At 46.5% G+C, this 22,233-nt stretch overlaps 1 protein-coding gene across 1 annotated transcript; it reads right to left on the reverse strand.

The window, feature by feature from the left end:
* Positions 1-10,278: 10,278 nt before the first annotated feature.
* LOC132657392 (histone H2A.N) lies at positions 10,279-14,514 on the reverse strand. Its single transcript, XM_060395225.1, has 2 exons — positions 14,309-14,514; positions 10,279-10,676 (listed from the first exon to the last, which is right to left on the reverse strand). The coding sequence occupies exons 1-2, from the start codon at positions 14,468-14,470 to the stop codon at positions 10,404-10,406; spliced, it is 435 nt and encodes a 144-aa protein (XP_060251208.1). The 5' UTR covers positions 14,471-14,514; the 3' UTR covers positions 10,279-10,403.
* Positions 14,515-22,233: the final 7,719 nt, after the last annotated feature.

Here is a 22,233-nt window from a genome sequence, read left to right on the forward strand (position 1 = left end):
TCCAGTATTCTTGCCTGGAGAATCCTCATGAACAGAGGAGCCTGGCAGGCTACATACAGTCCATGGGGTCGCAAAGAATCGGACACGACTGAACAACCAAGCAAATCCTCTCTGCCACTCACTAGCTTGTACACCTAGCGGGTACCTTGGTTTCTTCCTCTGCCAAAGGGAGCAGGACTTACAAGCATCCTGAGTTAAATGTCCAGATGCAGACCATGCTGGGCCCAGGGTCAGTGGTGAATCAGTAATAGCTCTTACAATAGCCTGAGCCACACTGGGTGGTGACAGGCAGGCCCATCCCTACCAACCACCTGCCAGGGACAAGGGTAGGAATACATCACAGGGGTTGGGGGTCCTGTCCTTTCCGTTCAAACCCTACTCCATCCAGTACTAAAGGGGGACCCACAGTGCATATGCTGCCCCCACCCTGCAATGGGCCATCCCTCAGGCCTGAAGATGCCCACAACAGGCTGCCTTGGAAGGACAGATGTCCACAGAGGCCTTGGAAGCAGGCTATGCATAGTGTGAGCAGGGGTTTCCAGAGTCCAGAGTCCCAGGAGCATGGTCTAGACGGCTGTGGTCCTTCCTTGGCCCTTGAACTCCGCAGGACCGGAGCAGGGCCAACTAAAGCCTGGGACCCAGTGGACCAGTCTAAGGGCCATACTGTTGACAAGTGGGGAAGGATACAGACTAGGCCCCGGGCACTTAATGCAGGCACTTCGATCTTGTGACCCCTAGATTATGTCCAGCCCACAGCAGTATTGTTTTGGCTTAGAGTTTTAAAAAGACCAAGTTAGCTGCCAACATTTAAAAAAATCAGGAACTGTATAGATACCTCTAGATCTTTAGCCTCTGTGGAAAATTCATAAGACCGTTGGTTGCAACAGTCATAAGAGAGGGGTGGGTGAATCTCCAGGCCTGCTCTCCTGGCCCACCCTGTTCCCTGCTGTGTGCAAATACACTCACACCTCATACCCTATTAAGGGCCTGGCCATGTGAGTGCTCAGGTTGCCCACCATTGGCACTCTGGGGCCAGAGGGTTGAGTGATGATTTTATTACCCTCCAAATGGTTTGTATGGAAAACCTGCATTCTGTGTAAGGAAAACAGACCAACAGCAAAGCAGCAAATATCAGAATGGGTGACTGGGGACAATCAGTATCCCCATGTCTTGGGGATACTCTTGAGAAAAATGGAGTGCTGTTTTTGTCTTGGGTGGTTTAGACACTTGTGACTCTATAGAAGAGATATTTAAAGAAAGCTTTGGGTCTTCCCTGGTGGTCCAGTGGTTAAGACTCTGTGCTTTCAATGTGGGGGGCGGGGGTGGTGGTGGTGCAGGTTCCATCCCTGGTCGGGGAAGTAAGATCCCACTGACTATGTGGTGCAGCCAGAAAAGTAAAAAGAAAAAAAGCATTAAGCTCGTGTGAAGGGGGTTATAAAAGGAAAAGACTTACCAACACAAACAAAAACAACCAAACTGAAAAAATAAAAAATCTCAGCTGCTGCCTGGAGCTGACAGTGCAAATGCTCCAGTTAACCACCCACCACCCAGCTGCGGGGAGAAGAGGGTGGCGCTAAGGTGGAACCAGTGCCTTTCCTAGCCAGCTGGGTCCCTTCATTCTGGCCACTCCTGCCACCTCGGTGCCCCTTGAAGTCTCTCCGGATTGACCTAAGAAGACCTTGTGGGTACTCACTGTTCTTACTTGCAAGCAATAGAAACTGGTTGCTTGTCCCACGTAGAAAGGGGTCTTATTGAAAGGATATGGGGTGCCCATAGCATCAGCTAGAGACTGAAGACCAGGATTAGGAAGTCGGGAGGCACCACAGGGAGTTCCAAGGGCTGGGTGCCAGCGCCGTGAAATGATCATGACCTTCCCTTCAACTTTATCTTTATTGTGGAATCAAAGTCCTGGGTGAGACCTCACCCTGTTGGCTTGCACTGCAGGAGGTGAGATTCAGGCAGAGTCCTGCCTTCCAATATCTATGCACACAAGGGCAGGGTCCCCCCAATAAATACAAGAGGGAGTGTTGCCAGACTGCTCCCCACAATTCAAATACCCCTAAATATAGCCCTTTCCCCACTCAGTCTGAGCATCAAATTGTGTAGGAAGGGTTCTCAAATGGAGGACTGAACCAGATGATTAAAGAGAAGCCAGCAGGTGGGCAGTGATGCTGACCGTGGTAAGGCTTGGTTCCTGGCCAGTGGCCGCAAGCCTGCACTCCACCCAGGCAAGGAGTGAACATTTATTGAGCACCAACTATGTATCAGGCGGGTTTCCGAGGTGACTCAATGGTGAAGAATCTGCCTGCCAATGCAGGAGACGCAGGGTTCAATCCCTGGATCAGGAAGATCCCTTGGGGCAGGAAATGGCAACCCACTCCAGTATTCTTGCCTGAGAAATCCCATGGACAGAGGAGCCTGGCAGGCTACAGTCCATGGGGTCATCAAAGAGTTAGACATGACTTAGTGACTAAACAGCAGCATGTACCAGGCACTGATTAGACATCCTACATGCCTTATCTTATTGGATCTTCCCACCAACCCTGAATAGATGGGATGATTATGTTTGTAAGGGAGCAAATAGCCTCAGAGAGGTAAGGCAACTTACCCAAGCTCTTCCGGCTCCCAAGCGGTGAAAACAGAGTGGAATTCAAGACTCCCTGGCACCAAAGCCCAGACCACCCAATCCAGGAAACTGGCAGCTCTTCTGGTGACCTGGGTATGGAAACCAGCCAGGTTGCCATAGCAGCAGTGATGGCTGCACACCCAGAGCCCCTTTGTCCCAAACTTGTATGCACCTCATCTTCAAAAATGCACGTCCTCTGGTCTTGGTTGTGAGCCTGTCCCACCTTGCTATCCTTTCTCTTTGTTTTGTTTTCTTCCTTCCGATGCCAGCTACAGAGCTGTATGTGTCATTTGATCCTCAAAAAAAAAAAAAAATGGTGATCCTTTTTTCCAGCACCTCGTCTTGTGTTATGTCCTAGTGATAGTAGGTGGGGGTTGCACTGCTTGGCAGACTGGATGCCAAGCACCTAAGATGCTCATCCTCTCAGGGCAGCTGAGCATCTCTTAAAAGGTAGCCCTGAAGACCGAGGTGGGAAAGGAGTGTAGCAGATAGATGTTGATCCCCTCCAACCTTCAACCCATAGCTCTGAGCAACAGCCCCTTCCTCCCAGACAAGCAGGACCGAGGTGTGAAAACTCCCTCCTGCCCCAGCAAGAACAGCTTCTGACATGGCCTGTAATCCTTACTAAACCCTCCCGACCCACCTCCGGGCCCTCAGAGGGACGGCAGAATGGCATCCTTCACCCCCACCGGGTGGGGAGCTGAGCCAGGGAAAATGCGCTCCCAGGTCTGTCTTGTGCTTTTGGTAGCTGTGTGATCTTAGTTCCCGCCAAGTGTCCCCATCTGCAGAATGGGTGTGACAGCAAAACCCAGGGTCTCCAGTTGCTTTGAGGATTGAGATGGTGCATTGAAAACCCTCATCGCAAAGAAAGTAGAATGGTGGTTACCAGGGGCTGGAGGGAGGAAGGAGTGGGGAGTTCCTCTTGAATGGGTACAGTTTCCATTCGGGAAGATGAAAATGTGCCGGAGAGGAATTGTGCTGATGGGTACACACAGCAAGAATGCACTTAATTCCATGACCACAGTATACTTAAAAATAAAGTGGCCAAGCTTATTATATTTTATCACAATTTTTAAAAAAGTATTTATCACAGTATGATATATTAAAAAAAAAACGGGGCCTCTTTGACGTTCCTCAAACATGCCCAGCTCACCCTACGCATCCTGACTGGGCTTTGCTCCAAAGTCAGCATGCACATTGCCATTGGGAGGGTAGGATTCACGCTCCATTTCTCTCTCTCCATCTATGTGCTGGCTAAATAAGTGCACCCACTTCTTTAAAATTCCCTACAGGCCTGGACTCCTTGCTGCTGTTGTTCCCATGGCTCACTCCCTCCCTTTGCTCAGGTGTCTGCTCAAGAGTCACCTCCACCAAGAAGTCTTCCCTGATCACCCCCAACTGAAGGAGCACCTGCCGTCATCTACCTTCCCCTGGCCTGATGTGGGGTTTGTTTGGTTTTTTTAAAATGGTACTTTTACTGTCTGATGGTGCATTAGATATTTATTACTTCTCCCCTCTCAGAGGGCTTCCCAGGTGGCACTAGTGGTAAAGAATTCTCTTGCCAATACAGGAGATGTAAGAGACACAGGTTCAATCCCGGGGTTGGGAAGATCCCCTGGAGGAGGGCATGGCAACCCACTCCAGTATTCTTGCCTGGAGAATCCCATGGACAGAGGAGCCTGGCAGGCTACAGTCAGTGGGGTCACAAAGAGTCGGACACAACTGAAGCAGCTTAGCACACTCACCCCTTTCAGCATGCATGCCCCTTTCAGGATATAAATGCCATGAGGCTCAGGACTTGACCGTCTCATACTTTCCTGACCCCCAGTTCTAGCACAATGCCTGGCGTTTAGTAGGTGCTCAATGATCACGTGTGAAAGGAATGAACATAAACCTTACTACTGTCACTGACGTTCTACAGCGGAGATGGGGACTCTGGACCCACTTCTGGTGCCTGCAAGTCCCCTGGGATGTGGCAGCCACGGGGAGACTTAAGGCAGGTGGTTAAGCCCATGGGAAACAGAGGGTAAGCCACCAGCACTGGAAAGAAAGAAGGTTGATCTGAATTTAAGTCTGAGTTTTAAATCCCCGATTTGATTCTGAGTTCATGCTTGTTTAAAGCACTCTGGCACTTTCGTGGGCTAGTGAACAGCTTTCCAAGGAGAAAGGCCAGCAGGGAGGGGTTTGTGTACACGCAGGTTGGGCCTCCTCTGAGCTGTGGGCATGGACAGACACCACAGGGAAGCCAGACTGCCTTGCAGGAGTGAAAGGGAGCCAACTTGAAGAATGGCTGGGACTGGCTGGAGCGAGGGAGCAACCCCAGGAAGCAGGGAGAAAGAGGGCTGGAGGAAGGCTGAGAGTTAGCAGGGCAGGGCTGAGCCACCACCTCCCCGGAAACAAAGGTCAAGTTTGCATTTTCTTTAAGTCAAGACAACTGGACCATTAACAGAGATTTCCCTCAGGGGATATTAGGGCAATGGTGGGGCAAGGAGCAAGGGAAATTATAATCTGTCAATATAAGAAACACTTTCGTGTTTATTATTGGATTTGACTTTTCAGCACAACTGTATGCAGGAGGCATTATCATCACTATATTACAGACGTGGAAACACACAGAGACAAGGGACTGACTGCAAAGTTCAGTGCAGGCTCTTGCCACGACTCCAGGCGGCCCCTAAGTTCAAAGTCAAGATCAAGCTGGTGATTGTGAGCTTAGAGATGGGGAAGAGGGTTAGAGATGAGTCAGTCTTCCTCCCTTTCCTGACCACCTTCGAAACATTGTTCCTCACCTGCCCCACTCCAGGGTCAGGCCTCAGCGACACTCCCTCACTTCACCCGCTTGTAACCGGACTTCAAACCTGTTGGCTAACCTCTTCAAGTGACAGGTAAACAGCAGGTCCTAGAAAAGGTAATTAGAATAATAAAGGTAACTTAGGTCATTGCAAAGAGAATTAGCTGTGTGGTCTTGGTACTCTTTCTGTGAACACAGAAACAGTAATTTGATACATGCTCCCCTGTGTTCATAGCAGCATCGTTTACAGTAGCCAAGACGTGAGAACAACCTAAGTGTCCATCAGGTGGGTGGATGTACAAGGAAGTTGTGGACTATGTATACAATGAAATACTTCTCAGCCATAAAAAAAGATGAACTCTTGGCATTTGCAACAACGTGGATGGACCTGGAGGATATTATGTTAAGTGAAAGAAGTCAGACAAGAGAGAAACAAATATATGAATTTACTCATATGTGAAATACAAAACCAACAACAAAATCATAAAACAAACCAACCAGACGAAACAAACACAGAGAACAGAGCTGTAGCTATCAGAGGGGAAAGGGCAGAGAGGGGAGGATGAAATGGGTTAAGAGAATCAACTGGATGGTGAGACACTGCAGTCTATACAGAAGTAAGCCATAATGTCCACGCGAAACTTATACAGTGTCATAAACCAATGTTACCTCAACAGGAAATGAATTTCAAAGATAATAAAGAGAGGCAGTAATATGCTAGAATGAGCAAAAGAAGAAGGCTGTGAAATCTGTCTTCAGAGCTCTTTCAGAAAGGTCTTTTGATGATTTTAAATGATTTTGCCAAGAGTATAGAACAGCCCCTAACTGAGAGACACCCAACTCCCTAGCTCAGAAGTCACACCCAGCACCTGTGATAAGTGAGGGGATTTGGTGGAGGGAAGGAAGCCGTGCTTCCAGCTAGACTAAAGCAGATTCCCGGGGCTTGGGGCAGGTGAGTCTTGGGGGAGTCAGGCAACCCTCTCAGCTCGTGTGTCAGTTAGGATGACAATTCCCCAGGACAGCTGTGGGCTGGAAGAGGCTTCTGTCACTACCCGGCCTTTGTCTACACCCTAAGTGTTGGGACATACCCAAAGCCATCCTCAGACGCTTGTTCTGGATCCCCAGGAGAGCAGACACCTAGCAGGGAAGCCCAGGTCTGGGTTTGCAGCCCCCAGACTACCTGCAGTGCCTTGACTGTCCACGTCTAGTTACCCACCTGGGCAGCAGCATCTCCACCCCCTTAGAGAGCGCAGAGCCAGGGGTCCCACTGTGGAGAGAATCGGGGAGGGCTTGAATACCTCCCTAGGGCAGCAGATCGCCCCCCCCCCCCCCCCGCCCCCATCACTTCATATGAGGCGGCGCCGGGGTCTGGGATAATCTACAACCGAGAAGGTGCACTTCAAGGAATGGCCACTGGGTGTCGCCCCTGCTTCTCAGGCGAGGGCCGTCATGGGTCAGCTAACACCATAGGGCGCCGGAGATGAAGGCTCCTTTGAGATTCAGCCTTCGGTGCCTTCTGTGGATCCCATGAGGTTGTTGCTGCGCTCATCCCCCACCCCTCCTGGCTGGCCCGGATGGCACGGTCCATCCAAACAAGCCCCCTTGCTTCTCTCGCCTTCCTAGTTCATTCCCTAGAACCCACTCTCTACCTTCTGCAGACCGGCGCTGGAGCAGGCACACACGGCGGAGAAGGTCCCACGGCCAGACTGGCTTTGCTTTCGACTCACGATCACAGACCTTCCTGGTGAACCGTCTGTCCGTAGAGGTCCGAACCTCACACCCTTAGTTCCTGAGAAACAGCTTCATATATTTTTATTTATTTATTTATCTTGATGTGGACCAGTTTCCTTGGTGGCTCAGCTGGTAAAGAACCGACCTGCAATGCTGAAGACCTGAGTTCGATCCCTGGGTTGGAAGATCTCCTGGAGAAGGGAAAGGCTACCCCCCTCCAGTATTCTGGCCTGGAGAATACCACGAACTATACAGTAACTAAACCACTTTTTTTAAAGTCTTTATTGAATTTGTTACAATACTGCTTCTGTTTATACTTTGGTTTTGTGGCCACAAGTCATGCGGTATCTTTAGCTCCCAGAGAGGGATCAAACCCACACCCCTCACATTGGAAGGCAAAGCCCTAACCACTGCAGCAGGGAAGTCTCAACAACTTATCTGCATGTAAGTCTCATATCTTATCTGCAGACTTCCCATGCCCCTCCTCCACTTTCATTTGTTTCATTTAAAAAAAAAAAAAGGTACTTATTTCCTCATTTTTTTCATCCCAAATCTCTAAACTTCCCATACTTGTACACGTCTTCTCTTCTTTTATTTCTTCTCTGAATCCCATTCCCCTCCGTCCCCCAAGGTCCTTGGTCCTTTACCTTTTTCTACATTCTTCTGAGTTAATGTCTCCCTCTATATTGGAGAAGTCCCATCAGTCAATAATGGTGCTCTAGTCTTTATTTTCTATGGGGTCACACAGAGTTGGACACAACTGAAGTGACTTAGCAACAGCAGTCCTTATTATCTTCAAAATCTCTCTGTGCCCAGTGACTCTCCAGCTACCAGCCCGTCTCTGTTCCCTTTACAAGCAAAATTTCTCCTTTTGTCTCAACACCATCAGAAAAGCTGTCTCCACTGACTACCTCCCATTCACTCTTCAACCTGCTCAAAGCTGGCTGATACCTACCCTGCTCCAGCGAGCTGACTTTTCAAAGTCACCATGAGCTCCCTGTCACCAGGAGCAACAGACACGGGCATCCCCTTTTAACACTCTCCCCAGGACGGTGCACAGTGGACGGGACCCCTTTCTCCCTTCCTGGCTTCCATGATACCACCCTCCCCCAACCTCTCAGATTTTTCCTCCTTGGTTCTGTTTGTCTGCTCTCCACTCTCTAAATGTAAAAATTAGAATTTCTTTGGTCTTAGTCACAGACCGTCTTCTCTCTTTTCTTTTTATTTCATCTTCCTAGGTAATGGCATACATTTCTGCTGATGTATTTGTCCCTATTTCATGCGGATTCCCAAATTTGTATCTTTGGTTCTTCCTATTTGACAGGGCTTCCCCAGGTGGCTCAGCGGTAAAGAATCTGCCTGCCCATGTGGGAGACGTGGCACACAGACTCCAGCTGTGGCCTGTGGGCTCCAGTGATTGTGGAGCATGGGTTTAGTTGCCCTGACATATATGGCATCTTAGTTCCTCAACCAGGAATCGAACCCTTGTCCTCTGCATTGCAAGGTGGATTCTTAACTACTGGACCACAAGGGAAGTCTCTCAATCTGTTCGTAACATGGCAGCAACAGAAAAGGAAATGTTCTGTATCCTAATCTGAGTATATAGATACACATCTATGTAAAATTTTGAGCTATGCTTAAATTCGTATCCTTTACTGTAGGATAAACCTCAACTAAAAACGACGACAATAATGAAAACCCAAACAAGATGTTGATTCCCTAATTAAAATTCTTCAGTAGCCTCACACTGCCCTTGGAATAGGAGACCAACCCGGTGTGACTCGACCCCAGGCTTTTTCTCCAACCTCATCTTCTACTGTACTTCTTTGCTTACTGGAACCCAGTTGCCCCGACTTCCCCTTAGTTTCTCTAACAAGCTGAAAGCTTTCCTGCTAGCCTCAGGACCTTTGCTCATGCCGTTTCCTCAGCCCTTTCCCCTTTTTTCCTTGATATCAGCTACCCAGGCTTTCCCAGACCATGATGTCTAAAATGTATCAGCCCATTTATTCTTTCTGCTCCTAAATAGTTGTTTGTTTTTTTTTAATAATACTACTACAACTGTTTTGCTTTTCCATGGTTGGGACTAGCTTACACATTTCACCAACACATTGCATGCTTAGTCACTCAGTCATGTCTGACTCTTTGTGACCCCATGAACTGTAGCCCACCAGGTTCCTCTGTCCATGGAACTTTCCAGGCAAGAATTCTGGTTGTTGTTGTTCAGTTGTGAAGTTGTGTCTGACTTTTTGCCATCCCACAAACTGCAGCACTCCAGCCTTCCCCATCCTTCGCTATCTCCTGGAGTTTGTTCAAACTCATGTCCTTTGAGTCAGTGATGCGATCCAACCACCTCATTCCCTGTCACCCCCTTCTTCTCTTGCCCTCAATCTTTTGCAGCATCAGGGTCTTTTCCAATGAACTGCTCTTCACATCAGGTGGCCAAAGTATGGGAGCTTCATCATCAGTACTTCCAATGAATATTCAGGGTTTATTTCCTTTAGGATTGACTGATTTGATCTCCTTGCAATCCAAGGGACTCTCAAGAGTCTTCTCCAGCACCATAATTCGAAAGCATTAATTCTTCAATGCTCAGCCTTCTTTATGGTCCAACTCTCACATCCATACATAAATACTGGAAAAACCACAGCTTTGACTGTAAGGATCTGTCAGCAAAGTGATATCAGTGCATTTTAATACACTGTCTATGTTTGTCATAGCTTTTCTTCCAATGAGCGAGAGTCTTTTAATGTCATGGCTGCATGAAGTTAAAAGAATACTAAAGTGGGTTGCCATTTCTTACTCCAAACCACACATTACGTATGTTGGTATTCTAGGTGCTACATAGATAACCAATGTCATGAGTCTTATATTCAAAGAGCAAACAGACTCCTTTTTCCTCTATATTTGAGTTTCCATAAGTCAAAGTACAGGTGCTTACATTAAGAAAACAATATCTCAGTTCCTATCAACGCAGCAGCACCCCCATCCCCACGCCCGGAGTTGGAGTACAGGGAGCAAGGGTAAGTCCAGAGCGTGATAGGTTGAATTGTGTCCAAAAATACAATAACTAAACTCAAAGCAGTGGAGAAAAAAATTTTTAACCATAAACAAGCATCACACACACACAAGACCAAGTGCCTTTCCTTTATTATTTTTTCCACAGCTTAAATCAGGGGCTAAAACCATGAGATCAGAGACCAAGTGTGTCACACCAAGACCCCTGCTTCTGCGGGTACTTCTCAGATACTTTGTCTTTCAACTCAACCCTCCAAAAGACCCAATTTTTTGTTTTTGGACAAGTGCAATCATTTCAACAACAGAGCCATGGAGAGCTACTTCATTTATTCCCAAGGTCTTCTGAGAGCATCTCTGCTGGACTGCCTCGAGGATCTCTCTGCTGGTGACGGTTCTTCTGTGGTTGTAGAGGGACAGTCTGACCGCCTCCAGGCTAATCCATTCCAGCTGCCAATCCTCCAGCGCTCTCAGGGCATCCAAGATCCAGGAGCACCCACTGAAGTCTGGGTGGCCCTGGGACAGAAGCAGCATAATGTTGAGACACAGAAGTCAAGGCTCCCATAGTCAGGAACGTATGGTCCAACACCCCGCCCATGGCTTCCACCATGCAGACCACCCAGAGGGCCAATGGGAGGCATGCGATGGAGGAAACTAAGCCATTGTAACTGTCAGCTCTTTCTGAGAAAGAGCAGGGGAGGGGGATTTGTAGCAATGTGAGAAAGACAACTTTTGTCTGGATAATACCAGCTAACTCTGGTCACTTCAACTTTTGTGTCTTGATTTTTCCTAATGGAACCAGAGTTAACACCCAACGCCTTCTGAAGATGCGAAACAGCTTTAGCTTCCAGTATACTTTCACTTTTTCCTGAAAGTCCCTTGGACAGCAAGGAGATCAAACCAGTCAATCTTAAGGGAAATCAATCCTGAATACTCATTGGGAGGACTGGTACTGAAGCCGAAGCTCCAATATTTTAGTCATCCGATGCAAACAGCCGACTCATTGGAACAGTCCCTGATACTGCGAAAGGCTGAGGGCAGAAGGAGAAGAGGGCATCAGAGGATGAGATGACTGGATGGCATCACCGATGCAAAAGACATGAACTTGGACAAACTTCAGAAGATGGTGAGGGACAGGAAGGCCTGGGCTGCTGCAGTTCTTGGGGTCAAAAAGAATCAGACACGACTGGACGATAACAGCAATACTTTCAAACTCTATATTCATACCAGTGAGCATTTAACTTTAACACTGCTTAATTTCCAGCCTTTCTTCCTTATTCCAACAGTCTCTCCAGCCTAGCAGGGAATGCTTGCTCCTCCTCAGGTGCGTCGCGATGTTTTCCAGGTCCTGTGCTACTCTGTATCACCTCTACCTCCCAGGCCCACGCTCAACGCCACCTTTCAAATCCCATCCTTCTTCTAAGACTCTGCCCCAACTCTCACCTCTGGGCTTATCTGCATTCCACACAACCACCCCCGAGTCCTGCCAACTGAGGACCAGAGCACGTTTGCTCTCAGAGCCTGTATCACAGGCTGCCTATATTATCAGCATCCTTGTCCGAAGTTCCAGAGGCAGCAGGAACAGTCTAAAGCGTGCTGCCCTGAGAATCTGCCATCCTGGGCTCTAATCCTAATTGTTTGGACATGAGAGGTCAAGTAAGCAAGTCATAGTCTCACATTGGGCCTCAGTTTCTTTTCTTGAGAAAGGAGAAGTTTCGAGGTGGGATCCTAAAAGTTTCTCCTAGTTTTCATAATTTACAGATATTTCCTCAATGTTCCCCACAACACACACCCACACAGAGACAGACACCCAGTTTTACATATAACTTCAGGGAATTCCTAGATCTAATAGAACCCATACATAGAACCCCCCTAAAAGGTCCATGGGTCTAATGTTAAAGAACCTCTGGTCTAGAGGAAAAAACATAACATTTATTGAGTACTTACTATATGTCAGGCAGTATTCTAAGGGTCTTAAAGAGGTTTTCTCAATTAGCCATAACAACCCTATAGAGGAGGTATTTCCATTCTCTATTTCACTGATGAGAAAACCATGGCAGAGAAAGTCATTTGCTCCAGGTCAGACAGCCAGTAAGTGGCAGAGCCTGGGTAGAAACCCAGGCCGTCTGGCTTTGGAGCACCTCCTCTCAGCCACAAAGTCATGGCTGTGAAATGCAACAAGTGAGCACCTCTCCAACAGAACTTCCATCGTATTCAGCTGAGCTCCTGCAGCAGGCCTGGCTGGCACTTGAGCAAGCACTCAGTAGGTTTAGCCAACCAACATCTGCTTTTATGCCCACAGCACCCTGAAAGGCCGACCCAAGGGCACAGACCTGAATCTCTGGAGGCCTGAAGAAGCTGAGTGGCCTGCCAGACCCACAAGGTTAAGGACAAGCCATGGGAAAACAAATGCTCAGCAGACTGCTTAGTCTACGTTCTCCCACCCCGGACCTTTTCAGCACAATGCATGATCTGCAAAGAGCTCAGAGTTGGGGGTGATTTCACCTTCCAGGCAACACTGGGCAAGATCTGTGGGCACTTTCGGTTGTCACAAGCAGGAGGGAGGCAGATCCTGGCATTTAGTGGGTAGAAGCCAGGGGTGCTGCTCAGCATCCCACAGTGCACAGGACAGACCCCACCCCATTGTAAACAGTGCTGAGGCCGAGAACCCTGTTCTGACTACACACCTTCTCTCCTTCTCCTGTCTTTCCTTAATCTCATTTTCCCTCCTTCCAGGATAAACAACAGTTTCCAGACAATACTCCTGGAATACAGGGGGTGTCGGTACAATCACAGGTATGAACAGTCAGCCCTGCCTCACTGGCACGAAGAAGCAAAACCCCATTACCACATACGCAATGCTGCTACTGCTGCTAAGTCGCTTCAGTCGTGCCCGACTCTGTGCGACCACATAGACGGCAGCCCACCAGGCTCCCCTGTCCCTGGGATTCTCCAAGCAAGAATACTGGAGTGGGTTGCCATCTCCTTCTCCAATGCATGAAAATGAAAAGTGAAAGTGAAGTCGCTCAGTCGTGTCTGACTCTTCGCGACCCCATGGACTGCAGCCTACCGGGCTCCTCCATCCATGGGATTTTCCAGGCAAAAGTACTGGAGTGGGTTGCCATCGCCTTCTCTGATATACACACTACTGCTGCTGCTGCTAAATATAAAATAGATAATCAACAGAGACCTACTGTATAGCACAGGGGACTCTCCCCAATATTCTGTAGTAACCTACATGGGAACAGAATGTGAAAAAGAATAAGATATATGTAAAACTAAATCACTTTGCTGTACACCTGAAACAGAACATGGTAGATCAATGTACTTCAATATAAAATAAACAATTTTTAAAAGAGAAGTGATATCCCAAATCAAGCCTTAACACATCTTTCAGAGAATCTCCTTGTTCTCTTCCCTATAACTTCTCTTGAAGGAGAAGACTTTGCTGACTTTGTTTTCTAGAATTTGTATGCCAGGGGCGCCTGTATGGGTGGGCAGGAGAAAAGGAATGAGTGTCTACACACTTAAACAGATGTCTAAAGACAGGGACTTCCCTGCTGGTTCAGTGACTAAGACTCTGTGCTCCTAATGCAGGTGACCTGGGTTCAAGCCCTGGTCAGGGAACTAGATCCTACATGCGGCAACTAAGAGTTTGCATGCCACAACTAAGAAAAAAAAAAAGATTCTTCATGCCGCAACTAAGACCCGGCACAGCCAAATAAGTAAAAATTTTAAAAAGAAATTTCTAAGTACAGAGGACCATTGAATGAAAACCTAATTATTTGCAACCCTTCAAAGCAACAGAACAGACAAGGTGGCAAATCCCGTCTCTGCAGGAAAAGCGGTGGTGGGGGGCGGGGGACGTTTGAGAATCAATTTACAGATTGGCTGTCAACAAATACAAGAAAAGGAGACACCAAGAGCTCAGGTGTTCGGAGTTGCTGCCAACAGAAAGAAAGGCAAGCAGAAAAAGATAGCAGCCATCTGCAGATCCAGTTTATAGCAGCTGTTTGCACCCGACCTTTCAGGAACTCAATGTGTGAAGGACTCCTGTATCAGAAGGTGAGGTCAAGGTCACCCCCAGGGCCACTAGCATGATATCCATCTTGGCCATCTAAGCTTCCAAAAATAGAGTCCCAACTCACTTGCTTTAAGAGTTTCCCCATGTAATTAAAATATGCCTCCTTCTTTTTCCTCCTCTTCTTCCCAGTGGCAGAGTGGACCCACTCATCCTTCTCTTTGGCTGGGATAGAAATTGTGAGCTTCCTCTTAGGGAACTGCAGGCCATGTAAGCAGATGAAGTGCATGTGGAAGGCTTATCCTGACGCTGGTAGCTCAGAGCACTGGCTGTAGGTAAGGGCACGTTCCAAAGAGGTTTTATAGGAAGTGTTGGAGGGCAATCATTCCTAACAAAATCGGTCATTAGTGACTGCACCTGCAAGAGATGAAGGCTTTCAAAATCCTCAAGAGAATTATTAGACCTTTATTCGATATTATTAGATACATTTAGACCTCAAGGTCTGAAGCTGGCATGGGTTACATTCCCGAAGGAGTGTGAGGTGGGAAACTCCAAGCGTTCTTTGGCTCTATCCCACATGAAAGATAGCATCCTGTTTGATGTAACAGCCATCCATTAACCAGGCAATGCTTATCTCAGAAGTCATTCTTTGTTTTGTTTTGTTTTTTTTTAGTTAAAGCAAATTTTTATTGAGATATAATTCATATATCATAAAAATCCATCCATTTAAAGTATACAATTCAATGATTTTTCTCATGTTTAGGATCATTGTTGTTCTGCGTCATGCTAAATCCCTTCAGTTATGTCTGACTCTTTGTGGCCCCATGGACTGTAGCTCACCGGGCTCCTCTGTCCATGCAACTTCCTAGGCAAGAATACTGGAACTGGTAGCCAATCCCTTCTCCAGGGGATCTTCCCAACTCAGGGATCAAACCTGAATCTCCTGCATTGCAGGCAGATTCTTTGCTGCTGAGCCACCAGGGAGGCCATTTAGGGTCATACAACCTGCCTAACTTCAGGTATTTCTTAGCCATGAAGATTTCAATTCAAAATGACCAGAAATGGAAGCTGTTTTTCTAAAGCATCCCAGGTGAATCTAATGAGCAGCCAGATTTGGGATTCATGGGTCTATAGCAGGGATCCCCAACTTCTGGGCCACGGGCCAGTACCTCCTGTCAGATCAGAGGCATAATTAGAAATAAAGTGCACAATAAATGTTATGCACTTGAATCTTCCCCAAACCATCCCCCCATCCCTGGTCCGTGGGAAAATTGTCTTCCACGAAATTGGTCCCTGGAACTGAAAAGGTTGGGGACCTCTAGTCTATAAGGCCTTCCTAAAGCAACTACAGCAGAGCCAGGGTTGGAGGAGAAACTCTTCATAGACGTGATCCTTAGGCTCCGTGTATGTATTTGTATTTGCCTTGGGAGAGAAATGTCTCTTTTAAAAGGCAAGTGCGTGCCTGGTTATGCAAATACAATTGGGAATTCAGGAGACAAACCTGGATGGGCAAAGCCAGCAAGTCACTGTAGCTTCAAACTGAAGGTTGAGAAACTGTACATAGAGAGGCCATGAACTCCCTGAAATTAGAACATCAGCTCAGCTACAAGGACGTGACCAGCCCGACACAAAGCAACAGATAAGAGGACACCAAAGAACCAGCATTCTAAAGACGGAAAGGACCAGAAGTGAACACTCTTCCCATTTCCACCTGCTTATGAGCTGTGTCAAACCCTCAGTGGAGGGACTGGTGAGTAGGAAGTACTATCAGCCTACCTGTGTGGAACCTTATGTCCCAGACCTCCACCACGCTAGGTAGTTCATCTCGCTTAATCACCATAGCAACATCACAAGGTAAGATATTAGTATGGATTACTCGAACTCTACAGAAGAGGAAACTGAGACTCAGGGGACTGATGTGACTTACCTGAGGCCACATCAGTGCCTCAGTCTCAGAATCAGCCCCTCAACCTTTGCTTCTAACCCCACGCTCTGCCACTTTCCAAACCTGAACGCCAGAGTCCCACGACCCTTGTTATTACCCGTGTGTTCTTGGTGCATTTGCTACATGTACCCTTCATTGACGGAGAACTTGGGATGTAACTTATCCACAGTGTAGGCTCAATTCTTCTGAATTAATCATTTGATAACGGCAGAAGCTAAATTGAACCCTTCCATGAAAGGAAAGGTTGTTCCCTCTTGTGCGTGCTAAGTCGCTTAAGTCGTGTTCAGTTCCCTCTTACCTGGTTGTCAAAGTCACATCCCACCTACCCCTCCAACTCCTCCTTGCTTTTCACCAGCTTCCTCTCTCATTTCTCTGTTTAAAAACATAATATATGCCTAGAGCATATATTGTAGGATGAAGTGAATTGGATATTTTAATGCAAAGAAGTAAGTAAAAACTGGCAAGTATCATCAAGGCTTTGCAAGATGGGACTCTTCACTGTGGAGCGGGGGGCTTCCCAGGTGGCACAGTGGTAAAGAATTCACTTGCCAACGCAGGAGATGCAGGTTCCATCCCTGCATTGGGACATTCCCTGGAGGAGGAAATGGCAAGCCCCTCCAGTATTCTTGTCTGGAAAACCCCATGGACAGAGCAGCCTGGTGGGCTACAGTCCATAGGGTAGCAAAGGAGTTGGGCAGAACTGAACACACATGCACTTTTCACTGGAGCTGGGTAGCAGGAAGGCTCAGGCCAGGAAGGAACTGAATCAGTGTCATGATGTTAAGATGCTGCAGAGCATTTAGGGGAAGGGTGAGAAGATCAGATGTGGTGTTGCCATGGGAATGTAGCACAGAAGGCCTGGCCAGATGGCATTCTCTCACTGCAAAATACTGGGCAAATTTCGATACCCTACTAAGTGTCAGACCTGTGGCTCTGCATGGGTATGGTAATAAATTGCCAATGGGATCACAAAACTCACACAGAGGATCATCAGGGGGTGATCAGAAGACTCACCAGCATCTGTGAAAAATCTCAGTCTGCTAAAAAGAACTTGTAATTAATGATTACCTGCTAATCATTTCCCTATTCTGAAGATAAAGGAAGCAACTACATTAATTGCCACACTAGCTCATATTCATTGAGTGCCTACTATCTGCCTTGAATTATATGAAGCACCTTATAGACATCATCTCATTTCATGGTTTGAACACTCGGAGATGGGTTTTCTCATCTCTTTAACCAAGATAAGGAAACTGAGGCTTATCAAGATGACCTAAGATGTTCAAGGTCACACAGGTGGCAAGTTGCCGAGCTAGGAATTGAGTGCCAATATGTCTGACACCAACATTCCCATCAATATTTCTCTAAGTTGGGCCCCCTGCCCACCTGCAGCAGAATCTCTTGGACTGCTTACTAAAATGAAGAGCCCCAGCCCCTATCCTATGCCACCAGTACAGGTATCTAAAGTTTGGGCACCTCTCTGCTATCTCTGCCTCTTGAGGGTGGGGATAATTCTACTCTATTCCGTGTGTGTGTGTGTGTGTGTATGCGCTAAGTCACTTCAGTCATGTCTGACTGCGACCCCACGGACTGTACCCTGCCGCACTCCTCTGTCCATGGGATTCTCCAGACAAGAATACTGGAATGGGATGCTGTGCCCTCCTTCAGGAATCTGCCCAACCCAGGGTTGGAACCTGAGTCTCTTATGTCTCCTGCATTAGCAGGTGGGTTCTTTACCACTAGTACCACCTGGAAAGCCCATCCTATTCCATACAGAAGGGCTAAATAGAGACTTGCAAAGGTGAGGGACGCTAGGGGAAAGTGACTGTGACGTGGCTAAGAGATAGCACAGTCCAACACTGACCCCAATGCTGAGAAGGCGGAGTGCAAAGAGAGCAGAGAAAATAGGGTTCTCTGGATAGAAACTCTAAAAGGCAGGTCAGCTCAAGAAAAACAGGAGGCTCCTCTTTCACTGGCTATGACCTTGGCGACCCTCCTTGATTGCAATTCACCACATCCTGGTCCTCTCTTGGTGGAAGAGCAGATGCAAAGGGCAAAGCGAGCTCATACATGGGGAGAGTAACACAAGCAGAGGCTGAGACAGAGGTTGACATGCAGGGCATGGAGAGAGTCTGGGCGGTGATTAAAGGGGGAGGTTGAATAAAAGGGCGGAGAGCTTACTTTTGTATGGCGGCGTCTTCACGGTGCAGAAGAGGCCTAATGAGTCACCTGGTCCAGGTTGATCCAGGCATTGTGGCATACGGTGGAGGGGATTCAGGCATTGGGTGGGATACTGGATCACATGGCCTCTGAGGTCTCCCAGGTCTTGTGGATTCTACTTTTAAATCATTGAAAAATTTCTCCTGCATCAATTTTTTTAGAGTTCAGGTTGTCAGAATTAGGAGAAGCACTACTCATGATATTGCTTTTTTTAAATTAATTTTTATTGTAGTACAGTTGCTTTACAGTGTTGTGTTATTTATAGTTTCTGCTGAGCAGCAAAGTGAATCAGCCATCCAGTTACATGTATCCCCTTTTCTGGACTTCCTCTCCATTTAGGTCACCACAGTGCATTAAGTAAAGTTCTCTGTGCTATATAACATGTTCTATTAGTTATCCATTTCGTACATAGTATCAATAGTGTGTATATGTCAATCCCAATCACCCAATTCCTCCCACCACCCCACCTTGCCCCCTTGGTGTTCATACATTTGCTCTCTACCTTTGTGTCTATTTCTACTTTGCAAATAAGATAATCTGTACTGTTTTTCTAGATTCCACATATATGCATTTGGTTTTTTCTTTCTGACTTACTTTACTCTGTATGACACACTCGAGGTCCACCCACATCTCTAAAAATGACCCGGTTTCATTCCTTTTCATGGCTGAGTAATATCCCAGACTTCTGTCTGTAGAGAGTCTGAAGAATTCATCCAGTTAACTAGAAAAAGTCAGGGGGTCGCACTTTAATTTTAACATTACCTTATTTTATGCTCTTAATTCTAGGAGAGGGGTACAGCTGCCGCTCACCAGTTAAGAAACCTTGGGTGAATGGTGGGAGGAGAGAGGGGCTCTGGGAGGTAGATTAGAAGCTGTCACTTGAGTATGATGTCATACTCTTTCCAGAATGTCAGTTCTATGGATAATAACCAGATATTAATGGTAGATGTTATCTGTACTATTTGCTACTTTGTCCAGTGGAGGGAAGAAAAGAATTGGATTTTTCCTGACCCTAGCGATATCTTTTCTAGCTTCTACTCCAAGCTTCTAAAAGAAAGAGAAAAAGGAGCATCAGGGAAAAGGAGGACATCACCCAACACACAAACACACTTAGAAATGGGGTAGGGAGACTTCCCTGGTGGTCCACTGGCTAAGACCCCAAACTTCCTCTGCAGGAGCGATGAGTTCAACCCCTGGTCAGGGAACTAAGATCCCACAAAATACAGCGTGACCAAAAATTTTTTTAAAAAATAGAAATGGGCATGGGGATGATCCAGAGAGATGATATGGGGTGGGAGATGGGAGGGGGTTCAGGATTGGGAACTCATGTACACCCATGGCGGATTCATGTCAATGTACGGCAAAACCAATACAGTATTGTAAAGTAAAATAAAGTAAAAATAAAAATTAAAAAAAAAATAAAAAAATAGAAATGGGGTGGGGAGGCCCTGGGGTTACCCAGAGGAGATCTAGGGGGCTGCTGTCTCTTTTCTTTACTCTCCCTCCCCCCCACCACACACACATTGTTTTATGAGTGAATATTCATGCTGACTAGTGGAAACGATCCACTACCCAAATCAGAAGACGTAAGTTCAGGTTTCTGCTCTACCAGTGCCTCATTCTGACTCAGTCAAAGTCAGCAGCTCCTCCTGGGCCTCAGTTTCCCCATCTGCAAAGGGCTGCTTGTGTTTGATTACATGGCCATTATGCTTCCTACTTCCTATCTTGCTACTCAGAGTCTGGTCAGCAGGCTGGCGGCAGAATCATCACTTGGGGATCCTGTTAACCTGCAGACTGCAATCTGGTGAGTTCAGATCTACTCAGGTGGGACCTGAGCCTGCATTCCTAACAAGATCCCAAGTGATTCTTATACATCTTAAAATGTGAGACATGCTGCCTTAAGACGCCATCAATCCATGAATTGATTGTACCTCTTTGTTTTCCCTCTTGTGGGTTCCTATCACATTCCCAAATTTTCTAGCTCTAGGACTCCTTCCAACGGCTCAAAGAGTTCAAGTTAGTGATTTTCTGGCGCAGGACATAGAGAGATGCCACATCCTCCCTAACAGTTAATCCTACACCAACACACTCCATTTACAAACAAATTTGCTCACTAATTAACTCACCTACTTGACTCAAGAAATATCGGACTTCCCTGGTGGCCCAGTGGTTAAGAATCCACCTGCCAATGCTGGAGACACAGATTCAATCCCTGGTCCAGGACGATCCCACATGCCTCAGGGCATTGAAGCCAGTGCACCCAGCTACTGAGCCTGGGTTCTAGGTACCTCAAGTCACAACTACTGAGTCCGAGGCCACAACTTCTGAAGTCCACCTGGACTAGAGCCTGTGCTCCACAACACGAGAAGCCACTGAGGTAAGAAACTTGCACCCTACAGCTAGAGCGTAGCCCCCGTTCACCACAACTAGAGAAAGCCTTTGAGCAGCAACACAGACCCAGCGTAGTCAAAAATAAAATAAATAAATAAATAAATATATATATATATATCTAAAGGGCATCAGGCACAGCTTGAGGGCTAGAGAGAAGATAAGTAAGGCATGGCCTGTGTCCTAGGGGGTTTAGGGCCATGCCTGGAAGCCAACTTCAATTCCATGTGATAAGCACTTCTATAATTAGCAGAAAGGATAGATTCCAGTGAAATGTTTACAGGCAGAAACTATGTTATTGAAGGCAAGGAAAATTCTGGAGGCAGTCTCGGGCTGTGTCTTCCTTTACCAGTTGACTTTGTCTTTCCTGAGGCCTTAAATATGTGGCTCCATGCCCACTCCAGAGGATGCGTTCTTGGGACAGCCCTTGTCTGGTGACTCACAGGATGCTGACAGTGATGGCTTATCCCAATGATAAGAACCTCCCTTAGCTCAGGAGTTCTTCCTTTTTATTTTTAAAAAATTTTTTGGCTGTGCCTCGAGGGTTATGGGATCTTAGAAACAAGAAAAAAGTCAAATAAATAACCTAACTCTACACCTAAAGCAACTAGAAAAGGAAGAAATGGATAACCCCAGAGTTAGTAGAAGGAAAGAAATCTTAAAATTAGGGCAGAAATAAATGCAAAAGAAACAAAAGAGACCATAGCAAAAATCAGCAAAGCCAAAAGCTGGTTCTTTGAAAGGATAAATAAAATTGACAAACCATTAGCCAGACTCATCAAGAAACAAAGAGAGAAAAATCAAATCAATAAAATTAGAAATGAAAATGGAGAGATCACAACAGACAACACAGAAATACAAAGGATCATAAGAGACTACTATTAGCAGTTGTATGCCAATAAAATGGACAACGTGGAAGAAATGGACAAATTCTTAGAAAAGTACAACTTTCCAAAACTGAACCAGGAAGAAATAGAAAATCTTAACAGACCCATCACAAGCACGGAAATTGAAACTGTAATCAGAAATCTTCCAGCAAACAAAAGCCCAGGTCCAGACAGCTTCACAGCTGAATTCTACCAAAAATTTAGACAAGAGCTAACACCTATCCTACTCTAACTCTTCCAGAAAATTGCAGAGGAAGGTAAACTTCCAAACTCATTCTATGAGGCCACCATCACCCTAATACCCAAACCTGACAAAGATGTCACAAAAAAAGAAAAGGACAGGCCAATATCACTGATGAACATAGATGCAAAAATCCTCAACAAAATTCTAGCAATCAGAATCCAACAACACATTAAAAAGATCATACACCATGACCAAGTGGGCTTTATCCCAGGGATGCAAGGATTCTTCAATATCTGCAAATCAATCAATGTAATTCACCATTTTAACAAAAGATAAAAAGCCATATGATTATCTCAATAGATGCAGAGAAGGCCTTTGACAAAATTCAACATCCATTTATGATAAAAACTCTCCAGAAAGCAGGAATA

This window comes from Ovis aries, chromosome 11, assembly GCF_016772045.2.
Source record: "Ovis aries strain OAR_USU_Benz2616 breed Rambouillet chromosome 11, ARS-UI_Ramb_v3.0, whole genome shotgun sequence".
Lineage (NCBI taxonomy): Eukaryota > Metazoa > Chordata > Mammalia > Artiodactyla > Bovidae > Ovis > Ovis aries.

What these genes read in the sequence shown, in the direction of transcription:
- LOC132657392 (XM_060395225.1), bottom strand. Translation starts at nt 14,470, where the DNA reads ATGCACTTCATCTGCTTACATGGCCTGCAGTTCCCTAAGAGGAAGCTC. An exon ending in TGGGGAAACTCTTAAAGCAA is followed by an intron (nt 10,677 to 14,308) that starts GTGAGTTGGGAC and finishes CTTCTGTCCCAG; the next exon opens with GGCCACCCAGACTTCAGTGG.